General features: G+C 41.1%; 1 protein-coding gene across 3 annotated transcripts in view; it reads left to right on the top strand.

Moving 5' to 3' along the window:
* Nucleotides 1–4,800: 4,800 nt before the first annotated feature.
* topaz1 (testis and ovary specific TOPAZ 1) overlaps nt 4,801–11,832 on the top strand; it is a 68,928-nt gene continuing 61,896 nt past the window's right edge. For 2 of the 3 annotated variants that reach the window (XM_048595472.1, XM_048595476.1), the window contains exon 1: nt 4,801–4,958. In XM_048595472.1, the coding sequence (XP_048451429.1) occupies nt 4,826–4,958 (133 nt within the window). In that variant the 5' untranslated portion in view covers nt 4,801–4,825. Of the gene's footprint in view, nt 4,959–5,036; nt 5,125–11,832 lie in introns of those variants that run through there. The other variant, XM_048595473.1, reaches the window with a different exon arrangement.

Below are 11,832 nucleotides of genomic sequence, written 5' to 3'. Positions count from 1 at the left end.
AGGAAGAGTATAAAGGGTTGGTGAAGAAGACAAATGCTTCAGTGGCCTTCATAGTGACAGGATTCGAGTACAGGAGCAGGGGTGCCTCGCTGAAACTGTCCAGGGCCTTGGTGACACTACATAGTCAGAGTCATACAGCACAGAGACAGACCTTTTGACCCACATGTCCAGGCTGACCATGTTTCCCAACCTAAACCAGTCCCATTTGCCTGTGTTTAGTCCATATTCCTCTAAACCTTTTCTATTGATGCCCCTGTCCGAATATCTTTTAAATGTAATTGTACCTGCCTCTACTAATTGCACTAGCAGCTCATTCCATACACGCACCACCCTCTGTGTGAAAAAGTTGCCCCTCAGGTACCTTTTAAATCTTTTCCCTCTCACCTTAAACCTATGTTCTTTAGTTTTAGAGTCCCCTACCCTGGGGAAATCTGGGGCAGTTTTGGCTGTCTTATTTGAGGAAGGATGTTCTGGCTATGGAAGGAGTGCAATGAAGATTTATCAGAATGATTCCTGGGATGGCAGGACTGTCTGAAGAGATACTGGATTGGTTGGGACTATATTCACTGGTGTTTAGAAGAATGAGGTTGGATCTCATAAAAACCTATAAAATTCTAACAGGGCTAGAAAGGGTAAATGTAGGAAAGATATTCCTCATGCATTAGGAATCGAGAACTAGTGGTTACAGTTTAAGGAGATGGGAAAGGCCATTTAGGACTGAAATGAGGAAAAATTTCTTCACCCAGAAAATAATGAGGCCATGGAATTGTCTGTCACAGAGAGCGTTTGAGGCCAAAACATTGAATGCCTTCAAGAATGAGTTAGATATAGTTCTTAGGGCTGAAGGGATCAAAGGGTATAAGGAGAACTCAGGAACAGGGTACTAAGTTGGATGATCAGCCATGATCATATTGAATGACATCGCAGGCTCAAACAGCCAAATAGCTGACTCCTACTCCTATTTTCTATGCTTTGTAAAATTCTCCTTACATACTAATTTACAGTACCAGATCTCGCTTATGGGTACTTCAAGGACACTATAGCACACAGAAATTCACTGGAATGATACCAAGGCTAAACCATTAAAATGACAGTTTATATGGATTAGGTTTGCGTTTAATTGGCTACAGGAGCTAATGAGGCAACCTAATTTGTGTTTAAGATGAATAAATGAATTTATTTGGTAAATAGAGGAAACCTAATTTCTCTGGGTGGTGGAGGAGTAAGGAGACATAATCTTAAAATTACAGCCAGATTGTGTTAGGGTGGTATCAAAAAGCATTTTTGCAACCAATCTTCTTGTATACATTTACTATGCCTTACACCTCACATGAAATACATGGCACCAGAGAAATTGTGCTGATATGAATAAATTTATCTATTCTGTGAATGACAATGTACTAGAGAAGCACTTTGCATTATAGTTAAGGCACTAAGTTGGATCAGGGGAATGATTTCAGTCAGAATTAGGGACTAGAGAAAAGGATTTAATAGGAAGGTTACAGAATGAGAAGGAATGGTTTCAAAGGAACCTATGGGATGAGAGTTAGAGTTAGCTAACTCTCATAAGTTTGCTCATGAAATGAGCTTCAATCGAAAGTATGTCTAATAGAGGGGTGGAACACAACAGAGTTGGTGTACTAGATAGATGGCATAAGTAGACTTGTTAAGGTATGGGAGTTTCAGAAACCACAAGGAAGATAAGAGGTTAAAGTCCTATGACAGGATGCAAATTTTCAGCATGTCACAAGAATAGATATTTGTGATTATTCTCAATGTTGTTATCTTCTTTTATGTTTCTTTTTCCTCTTCTTTTTGTGAAGGTGACCTCAAAATAACTGCTTTCTTGGCATTGTCCAGAGTGGAGTGCAGTCACTGGGCTTATGGGAAGGTGCTGCAGCTGGTGTTGTGAATCAGGCCGTCCATGTTCAAGTACCCGGCTACTTCACAACACCAGGGTTGCACCCAACTACTGGCGACATCTGGCTTGGAATAATAAATATTTATATCAGCTCATCTGAAAGCAAGTAAGGAAATTCAAAGTTATCATTCTTCATTAACTTAGTATGCATTTTTAAATATTGCCTTTCATGCTTCCAAACTCATTAAATGTAATTCTTTAGTGAAAGGAGCAACATGGAATTATTGTCACTAATTTAAAATTCAACTTAGAAAGCAATGACAATATCTTGAGAGCTAAAAATGTTCCTTCCACCAAACTGCTCTCACTAGTTTTTCTTGTTAGGTTGACACTTCTGTAAAAAGTTTTGGGAGCTAAGCAATCATGTTATAAATTCTAATTAGTTAAAATAAAAATAGTCATTGGTGGTTTATAGTGCAATCCAAGTGGAGTATGGCTGAGATTCCAATTCACAGCATAAGGATTGCTGGGACTTCTGTCTTAAAATCTTTTGTAAAATACATTTTTAAAAAATTGTGAAATGTTCGGACAGCCATTCATGTTAACTGGGATGGGAATTGAGGATAAGGGGATGGCTCAGTGCTGTTTTCCTTGAGTCATGAGCTAGTGGGTTCAGGTTTTATATCTTGGGCAATCTACACTGACAGTCCCAGTCCTGAGAAAACTGCACTTTTGAAGTGCTGCCTTTGGATAAGACTTTAAACCGAGGCCCTGTCAAATGGCAGTAAAACATTCTGTGGTACTATCTTTTGAAGGGAAGGGAGTTCTCCCATTTGTCCTTCACCAACACCTAAACATAGATTATCTGGTCAACATCACATTGCTATTTGTGGGGGCTCGCTGTGGACAAATTGGCTGCCATGTCCTTACATTGCAACAGTGGCTACACATCATAAGATTTTTTTTGTCAATGCAGTGCTTTGGGATATCCTGAGGTCCTATGGGGGGAAAAAATACCTTTCTTTAATTAGGAGTGAGTTCAGTTTCAGATGCAAAAGCAAATAGGAAAATGCAAGAAAGTAATTTTAATGAGAGAAATGGAATGGAGAAGTGTGGATCTAGAAGGTGAATGTTAAGGACGAACAGGTTATCATGTAACAAATATTCTCAGGGGAACATGTGAGCAAAGACCAACCCAGACCCCTGTGGTTTCACATACAGAGAATACTAACCTCTTAGACAATGAACGATAAAGATTATATCAATTCTTTGATTGACAAAGTGTGAGCAACATACACAGATTACCTCTCAGAAGGATGCTTGTCATCTCCATATCCACTTTCTACAAGACCTATTTAGTTAGTCCCACTCCCTTTCCCTCAATTTTTTCTCTTTGGATAATTATCTAATTTCCTTTTGAAAGCCATGATTGAAAGTAGCTCCATTGCACTCACACACAGCACAGACCAGATTTGAACAATCCACTGTGTAAAAAAAAGTTTCTCCTTCTCACAATCATCTTAAACTGGTGTGCTTTGGTTCTCAGGCTTCCTGTCAATGGTCAGGTTCTCTCTATCTACTCCTCTATCTCGACCCATACTGATTTAGAAATTTGCATAATATGATTTACTTTTAACAGACTTTTGCAATGGCCTAGCCATTTATTTCAAGGGCAATAAGGATGGATGTGTTACCAACTATACCCACATTACATGAAAGAACAAAAGAATCCCTTCTCTGAGGAAAACAGCCTGCACTTCTTCAATGTATGTACATAACTAAAGTTCAGCATTGCTGGGATTTTTCTGAATCTTCTCTGCACCTTGATTTTGTTTCTTTCAGGATGTCCATAATTGGACACAATACTCCAGTTAAGGCAAAACTGCATTTCAATATGTCCATGCCTTTAAACTTCTATGAAGGGAAGTCATATATTTGAAGAGTAGTTTGCTTTACAGCACTCTCTACTGGACAGGTGTGAATAAAGTTGTCAATAATGACTGCCTGCAGCTTAACATGTGTTAATCTTACTCTATGCAATACACAACTTAATTGATAAATGATTATCCGATAAATCAAATACATCTTTCCATTGGAAAGTAGTCTCAAGTTTATCATGGCCAATTGTTCCTGTAGAATAAACTTGCATTGGTGATTTATCACATGCACATTAGTTCACCAAATCTCCAGGAATGGACGATTAATCGGCAGGACATTACTGTTAGCAAACTGGGAAGAAGAATCATGAATCTAGTTCTGGAGAAGAGTTATTTGACTGAATGCTAACTGTTTTCTCTCCACAGATGCTGCCAGGCCTGCTGAGATCCTCCAGCAATTTCTGTTTTTTGTTTGTTTTAGATCTCCAGCATCCACAGGCCTTTCTTTTATCATTAATCCGGCGGCAGTCTGCTGGTTCCTCATTGACTGTGCACAGTTTACGGCTACCACACTACTCATCCCATCTCCAAATTCGGTTTATATCTTGATATCCCTTTTACTGTTTTTTATAATCCATCTCTATCCACAATAAGGGGCATGATAACACCTACTCTCCGCACGGCTCCACCACACCCCCGCCCACTCACGCCAACGGCCGTCCCGGCCCCGCCCACTAATGACGGGTCCCGTTCCACCCCTGCGCATTCACGGCGAAGCATCTTCCGGTTCCACCCATTCCGGGACACGCCCCCTTCATGGAGGTGCCTCTACCTTTCGGCAACGTCCCCAGCTATTTGCCCTGCCTCCATCCACGCATGACCGCGCTTTTTCCGGTCCCGTCCATCTTTGGCCCCTTTCTTGCCCCACACTCACCCCTCAGCGCGTTCCGCTCTCGGACTCACGCATGAGGCCACGCCCCCTCACCCCGCCCCGGCCCGGGCCCCGCCCGTCGCCTGCACGCGGTCTGTGTTTTCCTCTCAGACTCTCGGCCTTGACTTGTCTTCGTTTCCCCCACCCTCCTTCCCCATGGCCGCCAAGCTGAGCGGGAGTAGCCCGCTCCCAGGCCGTCTCAGGGGGAAACGCCACCCTCGTATGGGGGTCGCGGGCCGGTCTGCCGGCTCCAAAGTTGGAGTTTGTCTACTGCAACTCCGTTCATCAAGTAAGCGGCCCGGGGGGAAGCGGAGTAGAGTGGGAGGGGCCTGGGGGCACCCTAATTGTGTGAGGGATGTAGGAGTGGGCTGGGAGGAGGAAGATGGATAGAGGAGTGGGATGGTGGGTGTCGGTGAGAGAAGAGGAGCATGGGAGTCACGAGAGTGGCGTGAAAGGTGACTCTGAACTGAGGGGAGTTGTTTGCTGGACTGGGGCCTGGGATCAATTCTCCGGGTGGCAGGGAGACTGGGAGATAGTCAAGGTTCTCAAGGGGCTGGTTAAATTGAACCACGTTCGCGTAAGAAAGAAAGGTGGAGAAGTAATGGATTTGTGTGATGGAGTATGCGCAGGGTTTTGTGAGAATTGGTGTATTTGCATTTTAAGAAGTATTGGTTTTTGGGGTCAACTAACTCCTTTCTGGTGTTCTAAAGACCTATGATTACAACGGAATTGCCCTGCTTTGAACCCTGATTTTCTTGTGACAAGCAGCGTTTCTTTGCATAAATTCCTTTCTACCGTTAACGGTAGATGGGTAATTGGTATGTATGTTTTCATGTGTTTACCCTTGCGTATGGCTGCTTAATAGCCTTCATTGAACCATGCGAACATTGATGTCTGCGGTTAACAATTCCATGAGTTGATTCTTGAACATCATTATGCCTGACTCCAGCAGGAGCTAACGTTTTCCACAGGAACAACTTGATCATTCACCATGATACAAGAAATGACAAAGACTGTAACTGGGATCTATAACTAGCTTTGGTTTGGAAACTTGAGTGAATGACAAACAATTGATATGATACAACACTTCTCATCACATTTGGAAATCCACACATATCAAGTTTCTACTTCACTGATGTGAACTGCACACATTCACCACAGGGACAATACCTCCTAACCCTAATTATAGATAGGTAAGATGCAAATTAGCAGACTATTGCTAAATCTCAATTTTTCAAAGTGATTTCATGTGCTAGCCCAGGATGCTGATAAATGTCCCATTTGATTAGGATTGGTCTGTAAGGACAATAACTTGTAGGATAATCTGGAATAAAACAGGAATAATTGCCTTTGTGAACTACAAGTCTACCCTTCCAAGACTCAACAATGTGTTTAAGATAGCTGGCTGATTGCTTGATCTCGTCCTTGTCATATCCTTTCCCAGACATGATGGAAGACCTAAATACCGGAAGAAGTGAGAGTAACTGGCTTAACATTAAGACAGTGCAGAACAATAGTGACATCAGGGAGCCTGAATTGGATCAGTGGGCTAAAATTCCTTGGGTAATGGCCTTTACCCAGTCTTCAACTGTTTCATCAATGACCTTCTGTCATGAGGCTGGTTAGGTGGGTTGTATTTTCAAATAATGAATGGGTATTTCACTCTTGCACCAAGTCTGAAATTGATGTGATGCAGGCTAACCTACAACAGGACTTGGACAAGATTTACATTTGACAAGAGGCAACTGTCATTCGTGCTGTGTAAGTGCTAGGCAATGGTCGTTTATAAGAGAAAGCATGTCCTTCAATCACACCAGAATTGCTATATTTCCCACCCCATGTTGGGGGGGATGGGACAGATGTAATGCGGATGAGAAATTTAATTAGACGTACTGTATCAACATAGACTATAAGATCACTGAATAAGCTGCTCCAAGTAGAACTGAGTCAGAAAACAATGGCATATTCAACAACTCAGAAGTTCAATAATATTCAACCAGGAGAAACCAGAATGGACTTGCACCCTGCCACTGAAACATCTGTCCATCTGATACCCCACTGCCACACTTTTGTATGGGATATGCTGCAGTTAAATTACTGTGTTCCATGATCTCCACCATCATGAAGAATATGCCACAGACCATTTTGGCTTGGATGTATACTATTTTATGATTGTTGCTGTATTGAAATCTTGAAATCCCCAATTTGAAGCCCAGCATCACCAGAACAAAAATTTGGCAAAGCAGTAGGCGTACCAGCATCTTCAGAGCTCTTAAGAACGACAGCATATTTAACAAAATCATTATCCCAAGACCAATGTATGCTGCTGTATGTGGATTATTAGGCCTTCCTGCATTGGAAACATGTACCATCTATATAACTACTGTATGCAAGAGCAGGGGATGTGCTGGTGTAGTGGCTATGTCACTGGACAAATAATTCAGAACCCCAAATTAATATTCTGGAGTCATGGATTTAAATTCTACCATGGCACATAATGACATTTGAATTCAGTGAAAGTCTAGTATAAAATGTTATCCTAATGGTGACCATGAAATCACTCCTGATAGTTGCAGAAACCCCTCTAGTTCATTGCAAGTCCTTTGCTAAGGTTAGCGACCTCCTTATCTGGTCTGGTTTACATGTGATTCCAGGCCCAGCAATGTGGTTGACTTTTAACTGCCCTCTAGGCAATCCCATGAACAAATAAAGAGAGAGATTAGAGGCTGGGAGTTCTGCTGGGAGTTACCACCTGATTCTCTGATACCTGTGTGCTGTCTACATGGCACAAGTCAGAACTGTGCTGGTGTACTCTGCACTTGCTTGGACAAGTGCAACTTCAACAACATTGAAGAATCTTGACACAACTTGAAACTAGGAAATGACAATAAATGCTGGCCTAGCCAGTGACACTCGCATCCTTAAAATAAATAAAATAAAGCTCACTATAAGATATCAGGATGTTGCCACTAATCTCCTGGCCAGGTCCTGACTGAGTAGAAAGCATGTTCCCTCAAATTCTGCTCTCAGTTGGAGTTGCAACAGCTAATTACTGTGCAGCCATACAAAATATGCATCATGACAAGGATATCAGATTATTTTCATGTACCTGTTTTCTGGTAATTATTGTCTCAAACCAATTGTGTATAAATTATTGCTTGTTATGTGGCAGTAGACTCATGGACATTCACGGTACAGGAGGAAGCCGTTGTATTTGCTAGTCAATAAAGATGTGACTACACTAATCCACTTTCCAGCTCTTGGCCCACAGCCCTGTAGGCTGTGGTAGTGAAAATGAATAGGTAAACACTGCTTAAATGTTACAAGAGTTTGACTCAACCACCCTTTCAGGCAGCGAGTTCCAGACTCCCACCACTTTCTGGGAGAAAGAATTTCTTAACTCTCCTCTTAGCCTTCTACGTCTTACCCTGGCTATTGCCCTCTCTATAAATGGGAAAAATGCCTTTCTATCCGTGCCTTCCAGTTGCATATCTGTCCGATCCCTTCTTAAACTTTGCTGCTCCTAGGAAAACAAACCTAACCTATTCAGTCTTTCCTCATAGCTCAGACCCTTCAGCCCAGGCAGCATCCCGTTAAATCTGCTCTGTATCCTCTCTAGTGCAATCGCATCATTGTTGTAATGTGGTAACGCGAACTGTGCAGGAGTTCTCAAGTTGTAACCTTACATGCATTTCATAGAGTTGCAGCATAATCTCCCTGATGCCTATACCTTGGTGAATAAAAGTGTGTATTCCAACTACCTTGTCTGTTTTCCCTGATGCTTTCCAGGGTCCTACCATTCATAATGCAATATTTTGCTACATTAGCAATATCTAACATTTTTCTGGGTTGAATTCCATTTGCCATGGCTCTTTTCACCTAATCAGTCAGTTGATATCCTCTGGTATTTGATAAGAGGTGATCATCGACCATCTCTAGCCCAGGAGTTTTTTTCATATGAAGGTAGACTTGGGTTTAATTATGCATCATTTTATTCGGAAGTAAAGGTACAGAAACTGAAATTTAAAGTTGATTTTGCCCTCTTAATGAGCAGAAGGGAGCATTTCAAGGTGCGTAGATTGAAGCAGTTAGGACTATTTTGCTTGAAGAAAAGATTGAGGGGATTTGATGGAGATATCAAAATCATGAAAGATCTGGACAGAGTGGATAGGGAATAAACATTTCTATTGAGAGCAAGAGAGTACAGATTTAAGGTAATTAAGAAAAAATGGGAAAGTGACATGATTTTTTCTCGCAGTGAGTGGTTAATACCTGAAATTATATTAGAGGATGGTTCAATTGAAACATCAAAAGGGAATTATGCTGTGACTTGCAAAAAAAGAATGTGCAGGGTTACAAAGGGGAGGTGGGAGAAAGATGCTAGTTAACTTACGCATTTGGAGAACCAATGCAGGTATGCTTTGCCAAATGGTCTCCTGTGCTGTAACAAATAAGGACTTAAGTAATAACTTTCAGCAAAGTGTCATTCCAATAAAAAAGGAAAGGCTGTTAAAGAAAGATGCATCATTCATAGTTAAATAAGGAAGTTACGGGGGTATTGAATTGAAAGCAACACTGTACAAATCTAATGATTAATGATCATTCAGAAGATTGATCAGACTTTAAAAACCATCAAAAAAAACTAAAAATGTATTAGAGGCAGTAAGTAGTGTTTGAGAGAAAATCAGCTAGTAGAATAAAGACAGGTTGTAAGAGTTTCTCCAAATATTTGAATAGGAAAAAAACTAGCATTGGTCCTTGAGAAAAAGTCCAGATAAGTTACAATAGAAAATGAGGAAATGGTGGAAGATTAGAACAAGTAACTTGTGTCTTTATTCACATTGGGAGACTTGGAAAGGAGAGATAGAAAGCAGATATCTATAGGCTAGTTAGCCTAACATCTGTCAAGGGGTTGGTGTTAAAATTTGTTATTAGGGAGGGTATAGCAGGATACCTAGAAAATCCAGATGTGATCAGGCATGGCTTGTGAAAGGGAAAGTGTAAAACTAGTACACAAACATAAAGTTTGTCAGTTACTGGCTAAAGGCATCAGTTATTCATAAACACGAGCTGTTCACCAGGATCCGACTAGAGAGTTGATGATTTTCCAGCATCCACAGCTGGTCACATTTTCAGCAATCAGTTGCTGGACAAATCACGCTCTGCACACACACCGTAGTGCCATGGAATCTTACCTCTCCTACTCCACTGCTTGCCAACCAACAGTGTAAATATGGTTCACAATGAATGTCAGTAACATTTTTAAAAGCAATGCCTTCCATAATTAGGTGTAGAGGTGGATGAACACAATTATTTGTCTTTAAAACAGTTCATTTTCCATTTTAGTCCACAATCAAGAATAAAGATAAATAAAAAGATGTAATCTTTACATGAGCTCGCACAAAGGATTGGTTAGTTATAGGAATGTTAAGCTAGGGATAAATGGATTTTTTTTGGATTGGTCAGTTTTAACTAGTGGAATGCCGCTGTAATCAGTGCTGAGTCCTTAACTATTTACAATCAGTAGTTGAGGGGACTGAATGTATGGTCAGTAAATTTGCCATTGACACCACAATAGGTATGAGAATGCGTTGTCAAGAGGAGGTAGAAAGTTTGCAAAGCAATACATGTAGGTTGAGTGATGGGCATAAATTTTGCGGATGGAGTAAAACATGAGTAAATGTGAACTAGTCCATTTGGCAGGAAGAATAGAAAAACAGTATTTAAATGGAGAGAGATTGCACTATGCTGGTACAGAGGATTCGATGTTCTGGTACATGAATCATATAAAGTTAGTATGCAGATGCAGCAAGTGATTAGGAAGGCAAATTAACTGTTGTGGCTCATTACATGGGAAATGGAATTTAAAAAGAAGACCGTTTTCGTGCAATTGTATGGAATGTTGGTGAGACCATATCTGGTGTGTTGTGTACAGATTTGGATTCCTTTTTATGAAAAAAAAATCTGCTTAAGAAGCAGATCAAAGAGGGTTTGCTTGACTCTTGGAGAGAAAGCAGAGTTAACGTTTCAGGTCCAGTACTCTTCTTCAGAACTGAGAAATGTTAACTCTGCTTACTTTCCACAAATGCTGCCAGACCTGCTGTGGTTTTCCAGCAATTGTAGGTTTTGTTTTTGATTTACAGCATGAGCAGTTTTTTTAGTTTTTTTTTCACTTGACGCACTCCTGGAGGGAAGGGCTTATATTATGAAGAAAGGTTGAACAGGTTGGCCCTATATCCTTCAGAGTTTAGAAGACTAAGAGGTGACCTTATTGAAGCGTTGAAGTTCTTAGGGGCTTGGTGTAATGGATGCCCAGTGCCTACTTTCCCTCCATTTTCTTCCTGCCACTGTGCGGACCTCTGAGATTCATGAGCAGTAGTGACTTCCAGAACCGGGTCTGGGTCTGCATGCTGCTTGGTATGCGCAGATCTACCAAATTGCAGCTGCATAGCTTAGAGGGAACACTGCTGAGTGCATGTTTTCTTTTATGGATGAGACTACAACTAGGGATAGATTTTAAGGATTAGAGGCCTTCCTTTAAGATATAGGAGACTCCTTTTTTTCTCTGACAGTCTTAAGTGTGTGCAATTTGCTTCCCCAAAAAATTGTGGAGGTTGGGTTGTTGATTTGAGTTGAGAATTATCAAGTCAGCCATTATCTCATTGAATAGCAGAGCAGACATATTGGGCCAAATGGCCTAGTTCTGCACCTAAATTTTATGGCCACGTCAAATTTATTCGAGGCTGAGTTAGAATTGTGGTGGACAAGGAATCTGTCATTATGGACTACGGATAGCAAGTGAAGCTGAGATGACAACCAGATTACCTGTGATCTTATTCAATGAAAGAACAAATAGCCTGCTCCTGTTTCCTATATTCCTATGGAACAATTGTGAGAACCTTTTCTGTGATTCTGTACCCATCCATGGATCTAGGTTGAAAGTGGCATTCCACGTGTCCGCATTGGATCTGGCCTGTGGAAGGTGTTGCCCTTCGTGCCTAGTTTTGTTCTGTGTTCTTCTCCATATCAGGTCAGCCTGGAGAAGATAGCTCCTGGTAGAAATGGCATCACAGGAATTGGAGGTGAAGTTGAATGTTAATATGATTTGATTTCCTTTCTATACTGTGATTTGTGCCCTTTAAAAAAGATGGAGTGGAGTCTGT

Source organism: Rhincodon typus, chromosome 4, assembly GCF_021869965.1.
Source record: "Rhincodon typus isolate 14 chromosome 4, sRhiTyp1.1, whole genome shotgun sequence".
Classification (NCBI taxonomy): domain Eukaryota; kingdom Metazoa; phylum Chordata; class Chondrichthyes; order Orectolobiformes; family Rhincodontidae; genus Rhincodon; species Rhincodon typus.
This window is presented reverse-complemented; position numbering and strand designations above follow the sequence as displayed.